At 40.4% G+C, this 24,028-nt stretch overlaps 1 protein-coding gene across 42 annotated transcripts in view; it reads left to right on the top strand.

Annotated features, from left to right (window-relative positions):
* The window catches only part of LOC120817097 (protocadherin alpha-C2), a 161,443-nt gene extending 151,063 nt beyond the window's left edge, over nucleotides 1-10,380 (top strand). For all 42 annotated transcript variants that reach the window (XM_078101279.1, XM_040172923.2, XM_078101278.1 and 39 more), the window contains 2 exons: nucleotides 1,312-1,397; nucleotides 7,375-10,380. In XM_078101279.1, the coding sequence (XP_077957405.1) occupies nucleotides 1,312-1,397; nucleotides 7,375-7,682 (394 nt within the window). In that variant the 3' untranslated portion in view covers nucleotides 7,683-10,380. The remainder of the gene's footprint in view (nucleotides 1-1,311; nucleotides 1,398-7,374) is intronic.
* Nucleotides 10,381-24,028: the final 13,648 nt, after the last annotated feature.

Raw genomic sequence — 24,028 nt, 5'->3', positions numbered from 1 at the left:
GCACATACGTCTTTCACAGCTACAGTATATTATTATTATTATATTGCAGCTCACTGACGTGATTCTCTTAAGGCCCTTATATGGATACTACAGATGCACATACTGTGCAGTATATTTCTATTAATGTTTGCACTCAGATGCAAATGTCCCAAAATAACTGCCATCTGAGTGATTCTGTGTAACATTATTACACAGAATCCCGCATAATTACGGCAGGGATTAATGAGCATTTATGTGCTTATTTGAACCAGCCTAACAAATTAAATCCTTGTGATTTTCTATACCTCTGATGCGTTTTAATTTGTCTATCCCCCATTTTGGACATCACACCCAAACACCACGTAATGGCACTGACCTATTTAATTTAATATCTGATGAAATGCACAGCGTTACCTAAGTGTGTTGTTTAGGGGGTTGTCTCTATTCATTTTGTGATCCCCTCCAAAGAATTGACATTGTGATAAGTATTGACGTAAATTATGAAAGAAGGATGTGTTTACAGACAGCAGGAGAAAATGAGAGATTATACGAGAGAAAAGGACATAAGGTGTAAAGTGTATCATCAGGCCAGTGCTTCTCATTAATATTTGATCTTAAATTGATTGAAGGCTTGATCTTTGCAGAATTTAAAATGACAAAGGGGGATTAAGGTGGACTAGTACGATACATATTACATAGATGGTGCTCCCAAATCACCAACATTTGATACTATGGTTAATACTGTATTTAAGGCGTGGTTCAGCTCCTGACTCGGCAACTTTAAGGTCACACATGTATGTTGAATAAAATCTAACCTCAAAGCTACAAAATATAATCCCTTTCTTTCTGAAGGTTTATTGCAAATGAGAGCGACAGAGCTCTGGTTTGTAACAGCATCTCTATTGTCTTGGTATTGTTCAGCCCTACACAGACTGTGGTGTTTCTCAGTAGTGGGGAGAGTGCTGAAATCCCACAGACCATGTGTGAAAATGTAAGAGCGGCCATCTGTAATCCCTAATCCAGAGAATATCAGAAAAATGTTGGGTGAATACTTTAATCCTAATCTGAACGTTGCATTTTCCAAACTCCACACACAGACTACTAAGAATTTGATTTGTAGTATATAGGACACTTATGCAGATTGGGAAATTAAATATGTGAGCTTGTGTGTCACAGAAATCAATCATTACTGTAGAGCTTTACAAAGTATTAAATTATCGGTATTGATTCCTTCTTTTGTACAATTTAATTTAGCATGATTTAGTATATGATATGTAAAAGAATGCCTTTCCAGTGTGTAAAACGTACATGTTCTTTTTGTGTGTGTTTCAGCTCAGTGCACATGGAAGAGTCCTCAGTAATGCAAGGAGCCCAAGGTGTCCTAGTTCAGAACTGGCCCACTGCATCCAGCGCCGCCGGTAAGAATCCCTCATGCTGCTCTAACCTACACCAATCACAACTACTCTGTCTGAAAGAAAAATACAAAAATGAGTATGTGTAGGCACACATGTGGTCCTAAAGGTCTCAAATAGTAGTATTGTCTATTATCTAGTTTAATTGTATATATTACAAACAGCTAAGCCTATCTTATACCAAAAGCTGGACATTTCCAGAGAGTTTATCAAATCAGTAATGAAGAATACAGGTATATGTGCTATGTGATCACCTCGACCTACTCCTACCCCTTCCACCTCTGCAGGGAGAGGAAATGACACATGCTTCAAAGGCGTAGATGCATATCTTTGCTCTCCATTTCAGGAAGGGAGACAATTCAGACAAAAAGAGGGCGAGTAAGAGCCAATAGTGATTTTAATCCTCAGTAAAATGTTTACAGTGCCATACGCCTCTGTACCACAGAGGACAAACCAATTAGATCAAATATTATAACATTTCTTCTCTTTCTAAGACAGAGAATAGAGGGCAGTGATGTTAGTAACTGATCACAATATGTTTTTTTATATTTTAATATGTCTCTAAGCTTTCATCATATGGACATTTCAAATAATGCGTGCATTTGTTTTTCCTTAAATTAAACAAACACATGAATGCTTTCTTGATAGATTGTATAGAATAAACATTATGGAATATAATTCATATTTGAAAGAATTTTAGTCTTTAGGCATTGCAGTTGCCAGACAGCAGATTACATTGCTAATAATAGTCAGATTCAGAGTTTGGTGGTAGTAACTGTGGACATGATGAGTTTCCACTTACCTCATAATGATTGGTGTATTATCCTCTATACTTTATTAACTAAACACAGCAGGAGAGCATGCAGCAGAAGTCATTGGATTTGTTGAAGACAAAAAGACTTTCCTCTTCATCATGGTGGAAAAGAACTCTCCAAGGCTCAAACAAACCACTGCAAAGCTTATTAGAAAACAGTGAGAGCTAAATCAAAAGAACAGAATATATTCGCGGACCAGTCTAGAAGGTCCGGCGGAATAACGGGAGGGGGGCAGTAAGAGGACAATTGTAAACGTGAAGAAAAACGCCTGTTGACACGTAGGGAATATGTCAGAGGGACGAGCGCATATAATTTGTAGAAAAGCCGGTGAATTTTCAAAATAAAACATTTTTCAGAAAAAAAAAAAAAATATTCTTTCTGTGGTGTGGCCCGGTACCAAATGGCCCACGGACCGGTAGCGGTCTGCGGCCCGGTGGTTGGGGACCACTGCTCTAGATGACAGCACACTCGATGCTATATGACATTTCACGGACATTTTGTGATGGGATTGTCACTGTATACGATGCCATATAGTTTCTTTCACTAACAAAGATTCATAACCAAAGATTCACTGCATGCAGGATAACTCTTAAAGCTCATCGTGATGACAGGGAGATGGTCTGAAAAATATTAAGAGTGTAGCAGAAAAGGAGTGGCCTGGTAATGAAACAATGACGGAAGAGAAAAACCGGAAAGAGTGTGTGATTAAGTTTCGATTAAGAAGTGATTTGGTGGAAGTGAGAAAATGGAGATTGCCTGGCCTGGTGTCTTCTGAAGAGGTGGAAAAGCTGCCCACACAGTAGCTACTGTCTCTTCCTTTCTACACGCTCACATACAGCCTCCTCCGCTCTGCCATTGATTTGTTGCTGTGGTTGAGGACTTACAGCCTGCAGGCTCTTCAAAACACACGGGATGGAGAGAGAAAACAGAACAGGCTTTAGTGACGTCTTTGGGTGGGTCAGTGGTAATAAGATCAACTGGTGAGAATTTAAGGTGGTCTAATTGAGCTGTGACAGTTCAAGAGCAACGCATTTTGCACTCACTAATCTTTTCCTAAGGGCTTGCTGTGCCGTCTTTATCTCATCATTAGCTATGTTAAAAATCAAAATATTAGCTGAGGGCTATGTGGCTTTAGGTCAAATTCTAAGGTTGGATTAAGAATAACTCTGGGTTAAAAGTGTTGGATAAATTGAAAAGCATACATTGCTAAAGCTCCCTGACCGGAAGACACGATTAGCAAAGATTTGTGTGTGGACTTTCAAGATTGGGTTGATTGTGTCTCGGAAGTGAGAGAAATGAAGATATTGATTCAATGTGGCCCGTCACATCACTATGAGTCACAGTCTGGGCTATTTATAACAAAGTCATCTTGCTTGCGACTTGGACCGAGGTCTTTAGGTGGTAAACAGGAGGAAATGGAAGCCTGGATTGTCGAGAGAATTGTTTCAGTCTGAGTGCTGTACAAATAGGGTGGTGTTCTACCTCACAGTCTATTTTTTGCCTGGATGTGAGACACAGAGCCACGTCTGACAACGCCTGTTTCGTCTACTTAGATCCAGAGCGAGTGTCTGTGTCGTTTGCATCTTGTTCAGTGTACATGTGTGCTTGCTTTTGCTGTGTTTGGCTGCTTGCTTTGTGTGCGGCTACTGCTGTGACAGATGGAGCGCAGCCCACGCCCAGATTAACGGAAACACATTAACGGGATCAGGGTTCTGCTTGCTGTCTAACTCTCTCTCCCCATCTCTTTCTCTCACTCCCTCCGTGTCTTCCTCCTCACAGCTAACCAAAGGGACATACACTAACTATTCAGAGAGAACTGTTCTGCATTGCAATAGTGATCGAAATAGAAACAGGAGAATAAACAAATAAAGATAAGTGGAGAGACAGGATGAACATAAACAGTTTGGGAGGGAGTGAATGAACAGGAAAGATGGAAAGCAGTGTGAGGCTGCTGTTGCTAGGGCAGGGTGGTTACACTAAACACATTGAGGAAGGAGGAAGAGAGAGAGAGAGAGAGAGAGAGAGAGAGAGAGAGCTTGCAGCATTATTCTCCATCAGCACAAGCGCTGTCGCCATGACTCCAATGTCCTACTGCTTCACCGGAGGACGTAGTTTCCAAGGCAACCATTCATGGCCCTTATATTAGCAGAAGAGTGGAGGGAAGGAGGGGCGTTTACATAGAGGGCAAACATAAGGTGTGGGACAAAAGGTGCCAATGGAGAGGGGGGCGGGAGGGTGTTAAGAAAAAAATAGACTGGCATCTGGTGAAGAACAAGAAAAGGGGAGGTTGAAATGCACATACATGAGCAAAAGCTAAAACAGAGCGAGATAGAGGAAAACAAAATTAAAGGAGAGAAGGATGTGTTTGGAAAGTGAGGGTTGGCGGTAAGAGTTGTAAAGGGAATGAGACAGCAGAGGAGTGAATAGCAGAAAAAGAGTGACCTACATTCTGTTGGGCGGTGGTGTGGTGCAGAGGTGGATCCGGGTTTACTGTTTTCTGCATCACCCAAGCACGCAAGCACAATCAGATATATACATAGAGAATGACTAATTTGATGCCATTTAATAGTAATCAACTGCAGTAAGCAAGGGTAGTGGCAAAATGCAAAGAGAAAAAGGTGGAGGCAAAGACAAACTACTGAGCATGTAATGTAATTGTCATCAGGAAGGGTGTTTGCAGGTATGTGTTGCTTTGTTTCTGTAGTGGAGACAATTACACAAGAACTTAGGCAAATAAGAGATGGAAGATAATTTCCCATTGGTTCCATTCTAGGCTTGATATCTTACTTTTTGATATGGGTTTTTTAGTTCAGTTCAGTCTATTTGAACATGTTTCACACATTCCGAAACGCAAAGTAAAACAGTCTAGTAGGAACTGTACACACCTTTTAAAATGTGGCTGCCCCATCTGTTTCCATTTTTCGACTTCAGTTGAATGTTTTCTGTTCCTATCCTTGTCTCTCAGAGTCTTTATACACCTTGCCAGCTCTCTCCATCCCCTTTTCTCTAGAGAATAAATCAATTCATTGTTTTTCTTTTTTACATAACACCATCGCATATTGGCATACAATAGACACACACAGATAACAACTCAAACTCCCACACACACAACTTCATTGAGTGTTACTTGTATTGTGTTAAACCCTGTCACTTGGATTGCCTGTGTCCACCATCTGCCATATGATCCAGCTGGGACTAGACAGCAAGGTGCTCAACCGAGCATGAAACCCAAAGAGACACACACACACATACCCAATTAGACACCGTGATATACATACACTGAGGAATAATTGCTCTTAAAAGCCCAGGACCATCATTATTGAAATATTACCAAGTTTTCTTTCTACATTTCATTTACTTGAGGAATATGTGGTAATTCATGCAGACACAAAATGTCTTATTCTATCACCATCCAGCCATTGAAGCAGTAAACGCACAGGCACATGAATAGTTATTGTTTTTTGAATAGACCACAACATCACATTGGTTTTATTCCAATGGGTACACACTGTTAAGCACTCCAAACACAGTGTCTATTTTGAGGTCGGGGTGTGGTCCCAACTAACAACTTTGTTATCACATATTTTTCACCACTGCAGTATGGGAGAGAAATATTGCACTTTCAGAGTTTTTAAATCCTTTTTACCCTCCTCCCAACCTTCCGCTTTTGTGTTGTGCATCATGTTTCATATCTGCATCTCTTCACTCCCTTGCTCCTCTTCCTTCTCAGCTAGTTATGTAACGCTGCACTCCACTGCGCTTCTTCCCAACTGGATGAGGTGCGACGAGGCAATGGGATGAATAGAGTAGAGGTGGCAAAATTAGGCTTTGGGAATTTAATTGGCTGTGAAAACTCTGGGCGGCAAGATGGGAGTGAGTGAACACTCAGGGTTTTCAGGGTTGAAGACTCCAGAGATCCAAATAAGGGAAAGAAGCTAAATAATTGATTGTAGTCACCTGTGCCGATTTCAAATACAAGCAGTTTTAAATTGTTGCTGTTAAATGGATAAAGTAATAAACCCGTGGGCAAATAAGAAAACAAATAAGCCATCCCCCTCTCTGATGTGCCTGGTAGTTGTTGTTGATGGACAAGCTGTTTAGTAACCAATCACATTAATATTTCCCATAACACTGATGGCATGATTAAGTCTAGTCAATAGCTGAGAGAGCCGGGTGTTGGCTGGCTGAGTTATCGCACAAGATTAGTTTTAAAGGTCAGGCGAAATGGAGGATGGCATGGAAGAGAGAAGGCGGGAAGCTGTGCGAGGGGAACAGAGAGGAGGGAGGAAGTTTTGCTCTGCAGCAGCCATGGACAAATCAGATTGTTGCAATGGCTGTATGAAGACGAGTGTTGGGCGAGGTGAATCTGTTACCATTGTGAAGGAGTGAGAAAGATAAACCGTTTTAGAAGATAGTTTAACAGGCTTGGATATGGAGGGAATTATCTCATATTTGCAATGAGCATTGCGATTACACATGTTTTAAGAAACATTTGTTTAAAAAAGGAACATAAGGAAACTCCCAAAACATGAAAGGTTGTTATAACATGACTTTCATAGACACAGTGTGTATTTGTATTTTTTTTAAAATCTAGCATAAGAAATGTACCCTTTCAAGAGAGTTGCATGGCGTTACCCTCTTCATTCGGTCTGCACTCAGCATCCCTCATAACTCTCCAGGGTTTTGCTTTGTTTGGGGATTTAATGTTCCATAAGGGCATTGGTGTCTGCAAGTGCCCTCATTGTAATGGACCAGTCGTTCCTTTGGGACTAGAGAGTGCACACTGTAGAACAGAGCATCACCAGCTGCCCGGTATTCTGCATTTTAATTAGTGTATGTTTTCAGTGGGTCAACAAAGGTTCTGAGTTTGCTTATCATTTGGTTATAGTAACCATGGAAATGTATACACCTTCTCATACTTGCTCATTAGTGACAGGTTCACTTTCCACATAAAGCGTGTACTGTAAATTAAGCAATCTTTTATAAATCCATCACAGTATCTCTTAAGCTTGGAATCATCAAGACTAACACAACCTGTACTTTAGATGATGAATTGTCCTTCTTAACTGGGGCGATTCATGAATAAGGTGTGAAAGGGTTTTTAGTAAATGGTCCCTTGTGTGACATGATAATAGCCACAATAACAACCCTTCACCCGTCTCTTTCAGATGCTGAAGGAGGAGAGGTGTCCCCCCCAATGGGTGCTGGAGTAGACAGCAACAGCTGGCACTTTCGCTATGGTCCCGGCGGTCCTGGTGCACCACCCCAACACCTGAAACCTGGCGATGTTCCCCCAGAAGCCTTCATCATCCCGGGCTCACCCGCCATAATATCCATCAGACAGAACCAGGGAGGAGAGGACGACAAGAGCGATTTCATCACCTTTGGAAAGAAGGAGGAGGCCAAGAAGAAGAAGAAGAAGAAGAAGGAGAAGAAAGACAAGAAGGATAAGGGGAAGGATGACGGAGATGAGTAGAGGATTTGAAAGAAGAAACAGCAAAGAAAAGGGCGTTGTTAAAACAGAGGTACCAACCAAAGTCCACTGGGCAAGAAGAAAATGTGAAAGCTATTTCATTTTATTACCTTTTTTCACTGATAATATTTTGAAAATACTGGCCTCACCAAGATTTATTTCAACTTCAGTCTCTTACTTAGGTAAATTATTGATCTTGACTTGATAAATATTAAAATAATTTTAATCGCCCCTTTGTGCCTAACCACCCTTAGTCAACTCATGTTAGTCATGGTTGCCAGTAATAGACAAACACTCTTTGCCCCAGTCTTGAATACTTTTTCCTCTAACCCACTGGGCACGTTGGCACCTCTGTTTTACCCCCTGCCCAACTGATGTGTAAACCGTTCTCTCTGAAGAGAAGACAACAAAAAGCGCTGTGCCAGCCGAGGAAAAGAAGAACGACGACAAAGAAGATTGAGACGGATGCATGCCATCTGCCGCTGGACACGTACCACTTGTAAATAGCACAGGAGTCACTGAAACTAAGGCTTACATGACACTGCTGCAGATTCCTCCGATAATTACCAACAGTGTTTCCTAAGATCTCAATGAAATCACACATACGCATGCTCACACATTCAAACATGCAAAGACAAATACACATATTTGCCATGACTTAATAGACACAGAGCGCACTTGAGAAATAGGGAGAAGATCAACTGACATCAAAGAAATGTGCTCAAAACAAGACACTGAAAGCTTTGTCCTGCACCGTCACCTATGTGGTGCGCATGTGTACATCAGCTCCCTCAGGGTGGAAGCAGCATCCTTTGCAACCACTCTGTATTTGCTCACTGCATTTGAAGGACACGGAGCATCGTCTCCTGCCAGAATCCCAGCTGAGGAATGCAGAGAGCACTGGAAAGATGGAGGGATGGGAGGATGCCTCATGTTCGCCTGAGTCCCGCAAACGTAACATGTGACTCCGCTTTCAGTCAGTGGACTCTGATGAAAACCTTACAGAATATAAGGAGAGCCTTGAGATTTTGATAACACCTTCTCTTCTCCCCCTGCCGCAGCAAAAGGCTAATGCTTTCTGCTTTGAATGTTTGGTAGCAACCAGTCCTTACCTGATTCCTTGAGTTTACTACTGCTCACTTGCTTGCATTTGCCCCAAGCTGCCACGAGCCGCCCTCTCCTCCCCCAACTGCCTCTTCGTGTGATGATAATGTTTCACAACTGGTTCTGTTGTTCATTCATTCTCTAAAGAGATTCCCTGTTACATGTTTCTGCATTTTTGTTTTTCCTTCCAGCTTTAGCTGCTTTTTGAGTGTTCTGCATACCCCCCTTTTCCCCTCAGAAAACTGCGCCTGAGCCCTACTCTGACCCCCCTGCTCAGGATCGACCCTGGGAATGGCCTGCTCTGAACATTGTGGTGTGCTGAGAACAGCATGGAGTAATGTGGATGAGGCCTGGATAAGCCCAGTCGGGGGTCTACGCCGTGAACTCTTATCAGATGTCTCTCAAAGTGCATAACGGTTCAGTGCTTTTAACTTGCGTACACTAATTTCCTTTGTGTAGCCACTGTTGAGGTGGGACCGGGTGGGAGGAAGCAGATTACAACAGTGGAGGCCTGGGATAAAGCGAGGAGAAAGGTGCCGTGGGCTGGCCCTCCATCTCCTTGTACAAGAGAGGGGTTCTCCAAATTGATTGTTTGGAATCGTGGAGTCACATATTAGCTTCTATCTACGCTGTAAATGTAGCATAGCCGTCTTCTTAGATTGTCTCTGCATTAGTAAATGAAACCTGCTTAACATCCGAGCATCTAGGGATTCCCATCCCACAGAAATATCCCACCAATCCTCTCACAGAACGTTTTGAAGAAGGGGCACACTCAGGCCTGCTTCTGTTGGTTCCCCTCCCCTGCCTGTAACTTGTTGCCACGTCCCCAAAGTTTTGCGGCTCGGTATGACGTCACTCCATTATGTGGCTGCTGCATGTACTGCTCTAAGGAAACACATACTATATAGAGAAATATATATATAAATAGATAGATGGCTATGATTTTATTATTTTGTATCATTGTTTTTCTTCATTACTCGCACAGAAGATATTTGTATGTACTTCTGTCTCTGCCCAACATCTATGTACTACAATCATCATGCTCCACAGATGTTGTATGGCATCCACGAAACCTCTTTGTAAATGCTTTAGTGTGATACCTCTCACCGCAAGTTAATCATTTTTATTTTACCACTATAATTTTTCTTTTTGAAAACAAACAAAGCAAGAAAAAAAAATCTCTCCTTGTCCAGCTTTGACATGACGATCTTACTAACACTGTAATATTGTAACTGAAATATGTATGATCCTATGATGAGCTATCACTTCCCTTTCACTATTAAAATAATGAAAATGACTGAAAAAATATCCCATTGTATAAAAAGATATATGTAGTGTATGCTTGTGTTTAGTGAGCGTTCATGCTGTCATTCTTTCCCAATGTATGGTGGTGAACTATGGTGGCAATGTGCTGTCCTAAAAGGACCAGCCCAGATCTGTTGTGAAACCCTTTTTGTAGACCCGCTCATCAACTGTGACAGTGAAGTAGTGAATTTCATTTATTCTTTTATTTTTGTTTTTTATTTTACCTGGATGGATACAGTGGTAATGTGTTTTGTTTATAAATCACTAATAAAGTTTTCTTTCTTAAAATAAATGCAAAGGTATTATCTTGATGGCATTTGTGTGTGTGTGTGTGTGTGTGTGTGTGTGTGTGTGTGTATGCGTGTGTGTGCCTTCACTCTTTCTCTTTCTGTCATTTGAACAGATTTATTGAAATGCATTTAATTCGCTGCTGCCAAAGAGTAGAAATACTGGTATTATTATAGGTATTGGTATTGAATTTAGATATTTTAGATGCGTTTTATTCAAATACACAGTTAATCTTTAATCGGAGACTGTGTTATAAATCAGAAGCTTATAAATTAAAATATAGCCTAGCCTAATGGAAATCTTAATAATCAGTATTACAGTTTGGCTTCTTTTACAGTTTAGGTTTTTTTTTTTTATCTCTTGAGAGATTTGAAAAAGGTTAACGCAACACCCCAACAAATTAATCCATAAGCGAAAGAAAAGAGCACATCTCTTCACCTCAGTGCGGGCAGGGCTGACATGCTGTACAGGCTGCTCTCATCTATCGTACATCCTCACATCTCATTTCTTTATTCGTCCTGTCGAGCCCTCAGAGGAGGACGCATGCATAATGACCTGACCAGGGCAGATGCCTCATTCCTCATTATTGAAAACCATGGTCACAGATGGTCCAAAGAGTCCCTTGTGGGCAAAAAAGCCTTTTTTAATGTTTTAGAGTGGCTAAGTAGATTTTTTGTATCCCAGTGGGTAGGTTTGTGGAAAGAAAATCCCAATAGAGAGATATCATTTGTTCTGGCCGGGATGAAATGCAGCATAATCAATCATTTTGTCGAGTCATCTACTCAGACAGCCTGCTCAATAGTTCCTAACTATCATTTCATTCTCAAACAGGGGACAAACTAAAATGTGACTATAGCTATTTAGGTAGAAGTCTCTATGGCAACAGCCTCATATGTTTAGCAAACAGACGGGCTGAAACAGTGGGTTGTTCAAGATGGGATCAATGTGACTGTGTGTGTGTGTTTGTGTGTGTGTGTGTGTGTGTACGTCTGGTCTTTCATAGAACACTGACAGCACAGAGGACACTGGCTGCCGTGATGATGATGCAATACCCCAAACAGTGTCTGTGACTCCTCTATTACATGTTACTAAGAAACAACACCTTTAGCATAAACCACTAAAACCCACAAATTCAAAATACATATTGAGCATTCACACAATGTCCTCTCTCCCTGGATATTTGTTCATTTCAGTAACACAAACAAATAATAAACAAGGAAATTGGCTCAGTGCAGTAAATTAGGCCTGCGGTGTTTGGTCTGCAGACCAGTTAATCTCTAGCTAATAAATATGAATATATATATATTATGGCAGAATGAACAGAGCCATGCAAGCAGATCGGTGAAGCACTGTGCTCACTCTTTTCCTAACGTTCTGTGGAGACAACTAACACCCGGTTTAATCACAACATAAACATACATTGTATTGTACAGTGCATGAGTCGATCCTAATGTGGACTGAATGAACATCCACGAAACCAAGTGTTAAGATTTGCAGCGGCTGAATTGTGCGTGTGTTTGTCTTACTGGGTGTGTTGGCTGGTGATGTTGCCAACTGCAGTGACTCAGCATAACTATCGTCCTGCTGAGGAAAGCAAATGGAGTTATTTAGAAACAAGGAAGATGGAGATATTCAGGGTGCAGAATAAAGGTGGCCTACGGCTATAACTGCACTACACAACGCAATGTAGAGACGCCGTTTCTGTGTGTGTTTGTGTGTGCGTGTGTGAAAGAGGGAGTTATTGAAAAAGGGTAAGTTGAGAGTTAGGAAAATTTGCTGCAGCCAGTCTTGATGAATGCAAATAATCTTGATTGGTCTATGTGTAGGTAAAATTCAAATGAAAGGTAAGTAGAAATAATGCAAATATATAGTATTGTTTATTATAGTAACTGTTCTTATTTCAATTTGAACAGTTATTATCTATCCCTAATATAAAACCTAAACTAAAAGTGTTAATGGTGGGAGGAAGACACCATTTTATAAGGCTCACCTTGTATCATAATTGTCTGTTAAACTGCATGTACCACGATGCACCACGTGTGGGAGTTATCCCTTTGCGGCGAGTGAGTCATTTTCAGTGAGCTTAATATATGTTAGATATTTGTGGGTTTACAATGTCTGATTACAGGAAACTGTTAATACTGAGGTTCATGTTACAGATTAATGTGAGTAATTACCACGTGATAGTAGCGCTTTCAATCTGCTGCACCTGTTTTCTTTGCAGGAGTAATAAGCAAAAGGCGCCATCTCCTGGAAAAAGCATCAAAGCACATTTGGCCACTTTTTATCTTCTTTTTTTAAACGTTTTTTATACTTGTATTATTAATTTGTGTGACTGACAAACCTTCTCATTTTTAGTTCATATCTGCATTCAAATTGCTAAAAGTTATTGCAGACCACAGATTACTTTTTACACTGTAATCATTCATAAAATAACAGTTGTTATTAACTTACAGTTGTGGATGAAAAACGAATCACTGTTCCTTACATCATGCTAATAATGGTATCCTCACAATCTCAATAGAACATTTCTTGACAAGCCATTTTCTACAACTCAGAAGCTTATCCCATCAAACCATATTGTAACCCATTAAATAACAAACTTGGTTCTTTTGGTGCATAAAGGGACTGAATCCTCTTTTTTTTGTTACTGTATCATATTCGAGAAACCGGCCTGGTTGACCTGCAACTTGCCAGACAAAACAGTCACTCTAGTACAAGACCCCTCCAAAATACTTTACAAAGAACTTGGTCATTGCCCTGGCATCCAGTATTATATACCTGGCAAGGCAGGTATAAGGGCAGCCCATTATTAGGACCCATGGGCAGAGCCTATCATAGTGGGTGGAACCTCACTGGTGCGTTTTTTTCCTGGTGATTAACACACCTGAGCAGCTGAGGCCATCATAGTTGGGGGATTGATTTGGTAAGCTCGGCTTCATTTTTACCGGTTTAAAAGCATGAATTTAATGCTGAATCTGTTTAATAAATCACACTAAACTAATACATTTTATTCATCAGTCTTCTTTGGTGAGGGACAACTCAAAGTACCTACATGTTGCACATAGGGTAAGGGACCGTTATAGTCCAGACAGTTGAACTCCTTGAATGCATGTATTGTGAAATGTTCTGTGAAAGTTTATTTTAAATATCAATTTGTTTTTTAAACTGACATTACAGACCCCACTGTTTTTCCATCATATGTTCGTATTTTTATTAAGTCAATTGCATTGGCCTCCTATGTTTTGATTTTCCTCTGGGACTTTCTGTTTTGCTGAAGAGGTAGATTCAGTGATTTGGCAGCCATCTGGCGTGTGCTTACGGTTTCAAGTTCTTAGTTTCCTGTGATATGATTTTGTTAGAAGCGGTACTTTTCTATATTTTGATTTATTTACTTTGTTTTACATCTTTACACTGAACTCTCGGATGGTGCAGTGGCACTCCCACATGGTTTATTTTCCTTTATTTATTTTGTTTGAGCGGTTTACTTAATCTGATTATTGTGATTGACTCGGATGCCTTTTTATTGAGACTGGCTTGTGGAGTTGATTAATTCATACAGTTCATTCAATAAACACACTTTCGGTGTAGTCTCTGGCTCCAGTTTATTCTGGCTCTTGTGTGTATAGATTACATCATGATTAATACGAATTTATTTAGTATTTAGTAAATTATTACTTATTTAAATGTATGATTCATTCATTCATGCATACATACGGATTTAGTTAAGCTTCTTAAACGCATATATAAATAGCCATAATGCAATACATGAATAATTCCTGTTACTTGTTATATAGATTTTGTGAGACGTCATCTAAACTAAGGTCTGTTAAAGCAGTTACATTGAAAGGCAAACCGTGCCTCAAATTCTCAAGTTATCTTTTAAACCGAAAAGGCAAATAGACTAAACACAATGTAAGAACGATATCAATATCAACTGCAAGAAGCCTGCAATGTACTCGTAGCAATAATGTCCCTTGATTAAGAGCATTAAAAAAAATTGTCCCTTCAGGGTTTTTGGACCTTTTACTAGTACTATTTACTTAATAAAACTTAGGAAAGTTTTTGCACTTAGAAAGTGAAGTAAATTCTACAAGGACGATCATCAAGTAAAACTTACTTGCAGGATATAATTTACTTTTACTAGCAAACCTCAAGTAATTTACTGATTATTATTATTAATATGGACATTGAATTTTACTCCTTCTTTGTAAGTTTTACTCAAGACTCTGACTGCTTCAAACTTAAAAATCTCACCTAAAAATCAATGGTTTTTCAAGGTTATTTTAAATACCTTTTTTGACTTTTATTTATAGACTATATGTAAGTAACATTTACAAAACATTTTTCTGCAGTTTAGATTGCCTAAATTTGTTCTCAATGTTTTTGTGTATTGAAACAATTACACATGACACAAAAAAAAATTCCAAAAGGTTTGCAAACAAAGACAGCACTCACATCTGTGACCCTTAGACAATGGCCCCACAACCAGTTGAGAACCTCCTTCCTTCCTTCACCCGGAGACAGCATGCATTAATACAGTGCAACAATATAAATAACAATTACAACCAGAACATAGACAACTGGCCACATAAACAAATGTGCCGTTTTTTTTCTTTTAGTGCCCCCTTTGAAAAAACAACTCTTGGGGCAAACATGTGCACTCAAGATAAGCTTGTTTCGCAGGGACAGGATCTTCGGGGACAGCTTAAGGACATCAAGCTCTAGCACAGGGGTGCCCAACCTTTTTTGAACCAAGATCTACTTTTAAAGTTGATAGTGTATCGAGACCTACCAAGCCATATCGAAAGCCGTAGCGTAGCCACAATTTATTGCGCACCTATATAGGACACTGTTTTCTGACACATAGATACAGTTTTAACAATCATAATACATTTATTGAAGTAAATGTGAATGTGCAAAGAATAAGCACAAGTAGGCCAGCATCTCAGTCCAGCCTCGTTGAAAATCATCATTGAGGGAGAAGTTGTGATGGACAACATTCAAGATCTGCCAAAAAGCAATGTGCATTCTGTTTGGACTCATGCACTCCATCTTAACTACCCCAAGACTATGAAGCTCACATTTCAGTTCATCCAACAGGTATTGCCCTTGTTAGGCCACACTGACCTAAAGCCAAAGCTACAGACTTTGAAAAATCAGCTCGCAATGTAAAGAGATGTCAAGTCTACTTTAAGAAACTGTTGACTTTTTTTTTTCTTACCTGTGGGGTAAACCTTTTTATTTTCTGCAAAACAGGTGGACAAACAGACGCATAAAACGCAGACACACACACACAGACACATACAACACCCACAAACAACACTGACACACCTATACATACTTATATTTTGTAGCAAGCGTGCTAAAGGATGTGACTTGTGTGACAATTTAAACTAATCGGAGTTGTAGCGGAAAGACATAGGACATTGTTATATTATATACATATTTCAGTTCTTCATCAGTCTATGTAGATTGAATTAGATATTGTTCTGATATTATAGTCTGTTAGTTCATGCTCTGGCCTCCCTTCATTGAGGCAGATGAAACAGATCCTTTTTGTGATTAGCTGTGTTTGGCCATTTTACTTAAAAGTAAAATGCATTGGAGCATTTACAGGTGTTTTTTTTTTTTTATCCAATTTAATTGAAACAATGTTTAATAACATTTAAAAACCAATCAAAAGCTAATTAAATTAGAGGAAAATACAATAATTGTGTTAAATGATGAGTAGCAATAACAAGTCATAATAGCTAGTTTTATCTAATGATTTTGAGTACACAATACTAATGAATATAAATACTAAAGTTAAGGTTCCATGTTAATACAACGCAACATGTTCAGTTTCAGCTTGTGTAAAAACTTACGGTTCCACGTTAATACAACGCAACATTTCTAGTTGCAGCTTGTGTAAAAACTAAAGTGGGATAGGGCAACGGGTTTCCACGCGATTTGCGAGTAAAGTCAACTAATTCGGGTTTACAGTGTAGGACTGGCCCGTAACAACACAACAGACAAACAACCCAAATAAGACAATGCCTAATTCTTTGAACTTTTATAAGAACTAATTCAAGTTGGAAAAGTGGTATTTCTCTACCTTAGTGGGATTTCTGGCACTGAGAGGAGGAAGCTAGTCTCTCATAGTCCGGACAGTAACAGCTGAGTGCCAGCCGTAAGCAGACTGCAAGGTGGTCATCAGTCATGGTGGATCTGTATTTTGACTTGATGATTTTCATATGTGAAAAGGCAGACTCACACAAATATGTTGATCCAAAAAGTGCAGTCAAATTCTCTGCAGTTTGTCTGAGGTTGGGGTACTTCTCTTTCTGCATTAGATTCCAGAATTGGACATTCATGCCAGGTGTTTCTCTGGATTTGAACTCCATGTCATTCTTCAGTGTGAGGATCTCATTGTCAATAGCACAGCTATCCAGGTTGAAGAGTGATGCCACTTTGGACGTTATACAATCCACATCTATATTTTCCCCAAATGGAAAACAGAGCTAGCTGACAACAGGCTCAATGGATGCAAAGTCAGTGAAGCGCCTGTCAAATTCTGACAAGATTCTCTGCACTTGCTCATCATAACGTGCACTCTCAAGCTCCGCCCAGTCTTTGCCCATAGCCTGGACTGCCAACTCTTACGCATTGGCCGTGAGACTTACCCTCAATTTCCACCAACTCTGGAACGGCAACGGAATACGCAGAGCTTCTATTTTTGCCGGATGCCGGAGCGCTCCGCAGTAGTAATGTGTTGTTCGTGAACAATTCATTCACGAACAACACATTTCACGATTTTTCACGTGAAAAATGAACGATGAACAAATCATTGACCCGAAGACTCGGTTGGCAGATGAACGAAACATTGACCTGAAGACACGGTCGGGAGGTGAACGATTTGTTCATCTGCCGGATACAGATCTTGAGAATTTTTCACGTGACCTGCGTAGGCTCAGCACTGATCCACGCTAGCATCGGGTTAACGTCCCCATCCATCCACACTAGCATCAGGCTAATGATCCCATCCATCCACGCTAGCATCAGGCTAACGTCCCCGTCCATCCACGCTAGCATCAGGCGAACCCTTACATACAACACATAATAAAGACCTCGCCACCAGACTGTGGACTTCACCGCTTTATAACAAAGCTGTTTTGCAACGTAAATGGATCAGTACCGCCGCTGCCAATGCCTTATCGCGCTGATGTGTCCGAGCCCGTCCCGGGCCCGACTATATTTTCTGAATAGTTATCCGAACCCGGCCCGACCCGACGGGCTTGAGTCGGGTATCCACCCTCTACTTCTCGTGCAGACAGTGTAGTGATGTTTAACGCCGTGTTTTCGGGTCAATGATTTGTTCATCGTTCAATTTTCACGTGACCTGCATAGGCTCAGCACTGGTACCACTTGGTTGGCAGAAGGATCATTTTCCACGTGACCTGCAACGAATCATTTCTGTTTCCTTGGCTGAGCCTATGCAAGTCCCGATGCGCGGCCACAAGAAAATGAACTAATCTTTTTTTGAGAGGACTCTTTACTCTCGAGTCCTTGTAAGGATTCGTTCAAAATGAACGAATCGTTCACGAACGACACATCATTATTCAACGCCTTAATAAAGTGTCTATCCTGGGGTCTTGCCGAAACTCAGGAAAGGCGGTGAAACGAATTCAAGTCTCCTGTCTCATTCATCTGGCCAAGCTTGCCACAGTAGTTTACACAACAGTAAGAATGGTCCCCAACCGGTCCGTGGGCCGTTCGGTGCCGGGCTGCACCACAGAAAGTTTATTTATATATATTTTTTTTTTTCCTGAAAAATGTTTTATTTTGAAAATTGACCGGATTTTCTCCTAATTATGTGCGCTCGTCCCTCTGACATATTCCCCACGCGCCAGCGTTTTTCTTATCCTTTTATCGTGCACTACACCCACCTTCACCTTTTTATAACATCATTATTATCTATAAGTTTGCTGTGGCATACCTACATCTCTGACGTTTATAACGAACCAAACTTTTTGAGCAAGTTATGGTTATTTAAAAAGTGCATGTTTCACTACCAACACAACGTTATGCTGAGCGACTCGCCCGTCCTGAGATTGGACTCCGTTGGTCGGCAAAGCGGAGGCGGCATCCAGCCTCTGTGTGTCTACGGGAGCGCACGTCTGCGCTGACGGAGGCTGGAAGGAGCGGTGTGACGGTGTGTGGGTGCTCTGGGACGGGGAGGGCTCACGGCAGCACCCGCTACTCGTTGTGGAGAGTAGGTGATACGTGCTTTCACGTCTCCAAAAGTTTCCAATAACACCACAAAAAGTCGCTAGATTTGTTGCTAGTCGCTTTTTCGAAAATAAGTCGCTAGAGGGGTCTGAAAACTCGCTAAGTTAGCAACGCTGTGCGACCCACGTCCACAGGGAGGTTGTGATAGTGACCATAGTGAAACGTGACGTATGGTGGAAACTGGGGTCATGTTACACTTTATATTAACAAATTATATTTAAACTCCATTTCGTATGCAGTAAAAACCCAGAATGACTTACCATCAAGGTGATTTAGCCATTCACTGTCTTCATGTGTTTTCGCGGGGAAAGGAGCGCATGCGTCCTGGAGGCACGTTACCAGGCGCATGTGCGGATTCAAAACGCTTACTTGGTGTTTCTAAATTCATGCGCAATGATATGAAACCTTTTGAATATTATGTGAAAATATATAGTAAAACTTACTCATACCATACTGTTTATTTATTACATTCTTGCCATATATAAATTTACTTGAATAAGTCCAGTTCTCACTGGTACTTAGTTCTTATTGTATAGTGTCATGGCATGTGTCAGGAAAGATTTCCTGTATCTGTCCCTTTCACAGATATTTCATCTCATGTTATGAGAAAACAAACCTTTAGCCTTTTGTGGTTTACGACCCTCTTGACTGGATAAAATTGTTCTGTACCAGACATCCTGTGGCTGCATTCTAAAAGTGAAAAATAAAGTATACAGTTACAATGTTTTTCATGTTAATATCAATTATTTTGCCAAAAATAAAGTCAGACTTCTTACTGGGCTCTCTTCTTTTCTACATTTTAAACATGTTTTCCCTTACCAACATTATCAGAAAAGTATTTAACTGCCATAATTATACCAACGAAAAGCACTTTCTAAATTTCCACTTGTGGGATTTTTAAAGTATTCTGATAACAAGCTACGAACTATGCCCAACTCAAAAGAAATTAACCGCTAGATTGCAGAACATATTCCAAACTTCAGGGAAAATTGTTTTTGTGAATTCAAAAAATCAAAAATATCATCCAGAAGTCCACATCACAAAAACTGGAAAGGATTAATGTCCATTTGAAGTGATAGTTATAGTTGAGTTTGTATGACAGTTAGGCTTTCTCGCAATAAGGACTCAATCGCAGACCAAGTTGCAAAAAATAATTGTAGATTTATTTCTTACAAATGAGGGGAATTAACAAGACACAGGTGAAACAAATCAGGCAATCAATCCGAGATAAGGGGTAACAGATGACAAAACAGTGATAAAAACAATGAAAGAATGCACATAGCCTGATCACGATAAACACATGACGAAATAAACGGGGAACCACGTGGTATAACAAAACACAGTGATAATATTGAAATTGTCCATTCAGATCGCAGGGATCTTAACAGTTACTGTCAATCCAAAAAACAAGGATACGAAAAATGACAGGGCCCCATAACTCAGTTGATCTGCATACTAGTTATTTGTATAACTAATTTACAGTAATCATGAATCTTCGTGTTTTTCACATTAGTCAGAATATGATCTATTTTATATATGAAAATATATAAACTAAATAAGCGAAACTAATAATTTGGTTTTATTAAAATAAATAATTAGCTTGAAGACCACCAACCAGTGTCCCCATTTTCCGTTTCTTCCCAGTCCTACGTCTTTTTCGGAGAGGGTAGCCGTAATCATCTTAATAATCATCGTAATCATGGCTATGAGGTGCAAATTAAGAAAAAATATCTCTGCACTCACATTTCTCAGAATATATTCTTTTTACCTTACATTCTTCCAAAAGCAGGTCGGTAAGAAAGAGCTCGTCGTCCTCCTACTCATTGTACCGAAAGCGATGTTTAGAATGTTTTAAAAACCTGACTCTGCGTCGTCTTCTCCTTCTTCACATTATTGTGCTGTTCTTTCTTCTGCCGCTGTTTGTTATTTTCTTCTTCTTCTTTTTCTGATTTTTCCCATCTTCTTGCCACTTTGTTTAATTTTGATCGTCACGTGACCAGTACAAAGACAATGTAAATGTACTTTATACGTTTTAAAGGCCACGTAAATCAATAGGCTAGACAATATGCAACTAACGTTAGGTCAGTGGTTCTTAACCATATTGGAGGTGCTGAACCCTGCGAGCTTCATCAGCGCACTCACCGACGCGCGCGCACACAAGCACACACATTCGCGCCTGAAAGGGGGCGGGGCTTATCTCCGTGGCTTACCTCCCTAAAAACAGTACCGTTTACGCCATCCACCATTGAAATAACCACTATTTCTGCTTTACACTTGTTGTAGAAGCCCGTCTATTCATTAAGGTGCGTTCACACCGGCGCAGCATAACGGTACGGTGGCTTGGGTAGCCCAAAACGTACGGAGAAAGCTAAAACTCATGCTGCGTTGACACCGAACTGGGCGCTCGGTATTAACGCACCTCAATGAATAGACGGAATAGTAAGACGTTTTGTATTAATCCTGTGTAATTTGTAGAAGCAGTTGAAGTGTTTTTTGTCGAGAATGGGAGACAAAGGAAATCCGATTTTTAGGCAATCACTTCTCTATTGTGATGTTTCAGTACGTTAATGGATATTATTCTATTCCAGAAGAGTTGCAATAAGAGTATGTTGGAAATATAGCCGAAGACTATTCTACATGGTCATTGTGCATTTTCTGGAACGTTTCTGCTTTTTCCTGATAGATACACGTTGAATGTTATTCACATCAATGTCCACATCCATCGATATTGTTTGTTTTATGAGGTTGGTGTTCACTGCTTATTAGACAATCACAACCCAGGAATTCCTTGAAACTCATCCATGCCGTAAGAAATATGCGGATCTAAAAGATCCTTTATAGAGGAATATTTTGCCGATGAAGAAAAATATTGAAAAGACAAGTTATTTTTGTTCAGATCGGATCAGAATACCAAATACGGTGTTCAATGTATTAAAGCCAGCATCTTTTCGTGTCTGTCCGTGGTGTTACAAAGTATTACAAAGACTTTGATTGTAAGATCATTTATTAAAATCAATTGATGAGAAGTGCTCTATGCTCCATACAGCGTTGTACTGAAACCGTCAATTATATACAACTTACTGTATATGATATTTCTTTTTAAATCTGAAGCAAAGGCAACATATTTGTCAGGGATGCGGGTGGAAGGCACGACTTAAATGCAGACTTCTCCGAAAACAAAAGACTTTAATAGTCAAAAGGCCAAAAAACACATGCAGGAACCAGGGGAAAAACAGCAGGCAAGAAACTATGAACATCCACGACGATAGACAATGACGCGTGACAAGTGACACAAGAGACACACGGCTTAAATGCACAAGGGAGGTGCAGGTGATTGGACACAGGTGGAAACTATTAGACGAGCACATGCAGGGGATGACGGGACAAGGCAGGATGTGAAGTTACCCGGGGACACGAGTGGCAGAAAACTACAAAATACAACAAGAAGTGAACCACACCGTGACAATATTTCTGCAATTCGATGTACTGGAGGAGCAATACACATAAGTATGAGGCAAAATAATGTGTGTCCTACAAATGTAACGTCTGTGCACTTAATGTAAACGTTGGTAAAATGAACCTTTATGCAGCCCGACAGTTTTATTAATGTTTTAATTCATATTGAAGATTGTGAAGATGAAGTGACTCGAGGGGTCGCTGTTGACTGACCGATAACAAGCTCTCGCCACTCCACCCACTACTGCGGTGCAGATATTGCCTGCAGATTTTTTTGCGACATTTGGTTTACATTTCCAAACATATATACTTGTCTACACTGCTGTAAGGTGTTTGGTTTTATTCGGTATTTACTGTTTTTTGGACTGCTTTTATTTTTCAACAACTGGATATTACTACAATTTTGTCTCAGGATGGAAGACAAAGGATTTCCAGCGCTTCGTCCGGTCATCTGCTTCGCTTCCATTATTCTAACGCTGCAACTCGTTAATGGAGACCTGAGTTATTCTATTCCAGAAGAGATGAAACGTGAGTCTATTATTGGAAATATAGCAAAAGATCTCGGTCTTGATTTGAGGACTTTATTATCCCGAAAGGCCCGTGTGGATTTTGAGGGATCTCGTAAGCGGTACTGTGATATTAATTTGAGAACGGGAGATTTGGTCACGTCGGAGAGAATTGACAGAGAAAGTATATGTGGAAAGAAACCGTCGTGTGTTGTGACGGTGGATCTGGTGTTAGAAAATCCTCTGGAGCTTCATCGGCTGAGTCTTCATATTCAGGATGTGAATGACAATTCGCCCAAATTCAAAAAGCAATTGATTGCAATGGAAATCGGAGAGTCAGCTGCCAAAGGAAATCGTTTCTCTATCGAGGAGGCCCATGACGCAGATATAGGTCAAAATGCTGTTCAGAGGTACGACCTGCAAAAGAATGATAACTTTATACTCGCCGTGGACGGCAACAAGGTCGAGATTGTGCTGGAGAATACACTTGATCGAGAGAAACAAAAAGACATTAATTTGCTTCTCACGGCTTTAGATGGAGGTTCTCCTCAGAGATCAGGTACTGTCGTCATACACGTCACTGTACTGGATGCTAATGATAACGCGCCGGTGTTTAGTCAGGCCGTTTATGAAGCCAGTCTGCCTGAAAACTCTCCTCCTGGTACTGTAGTGATTATTGTTAGTGCAACTGATGCAGATGAAGGAGTGAATGGAGATATGACGTATGATTTAAGCCATGTGTCTGACGACTATGTAAATGTGTTTTCCATTGATCCTAAAACTGGAGAAATTAAAGTAACTGGTGGGATTGACTTCGAAGAAAGGAGCTCTTTTGAAATGGGAGTGGAATCTAAAGATGGTTTAGGACTTACCTCTTACGCTAAAGTTATAATCGATGTCACTGATATTAATGACAATGCACCAATGGTTTATATGAAATCTTTGACTAACCCCATACCCGAGAACGTGTCACCTGGTACAGAAGTCGGCATCGTTAACGTGCAGGATAGAGACTCTGAGACAAACAAACAGGTCCACTGTTCCATTCAGCAAAACGTCCCTTTTAAGTTGGTTCCTTCTATTAAAAACTATTATTCTCTGGTGACCACAGGACAACTGGACCGTGAACTAGAGTCTGATTACAACATTACAATCACTGCCACTGACGAGGGCGCTCCACCTCTGTCCTCCTCTAAAACCGTTCAGTTATCTGTAGCAGACATCAACGACAACCCACCTGTGTTTGAGGAACAATCCTACAGCGCGTATGTGAGTGAAAATAACAAAGCTGGCTCCACTTTATGTTCCGTTACCGCTCGGGACCCCGACTGGAGACAAAACGGTACCGTCATTTATTCTCTTTTACCCGGTGAGGTGAACGGTGCCCCGGTGTCCTCCTATCTGTCTGTTAACGGAGAC

The sequence above is a fragment of the Gasterosteus aculeatus genome, chromosome 4 (assembly GCF_964276395.1).
Source record: "Gasterosteus aculeatus chromosome 4, fGasAcu3.hap1.1, whole genome shotgun sequence".
Lineage (NCBI taxonomy): Eukaryota > Metazoa > Chordata > Actinopteri > Perciformes > Gasterosteidae > Gasterosteus > Gasterosteus aculeatus.
The sequence above is the reverse complement of the archived record's forward strand: the minus strand, read 5'-3'. Positions and strand labels throughout refer to the sequence as shown.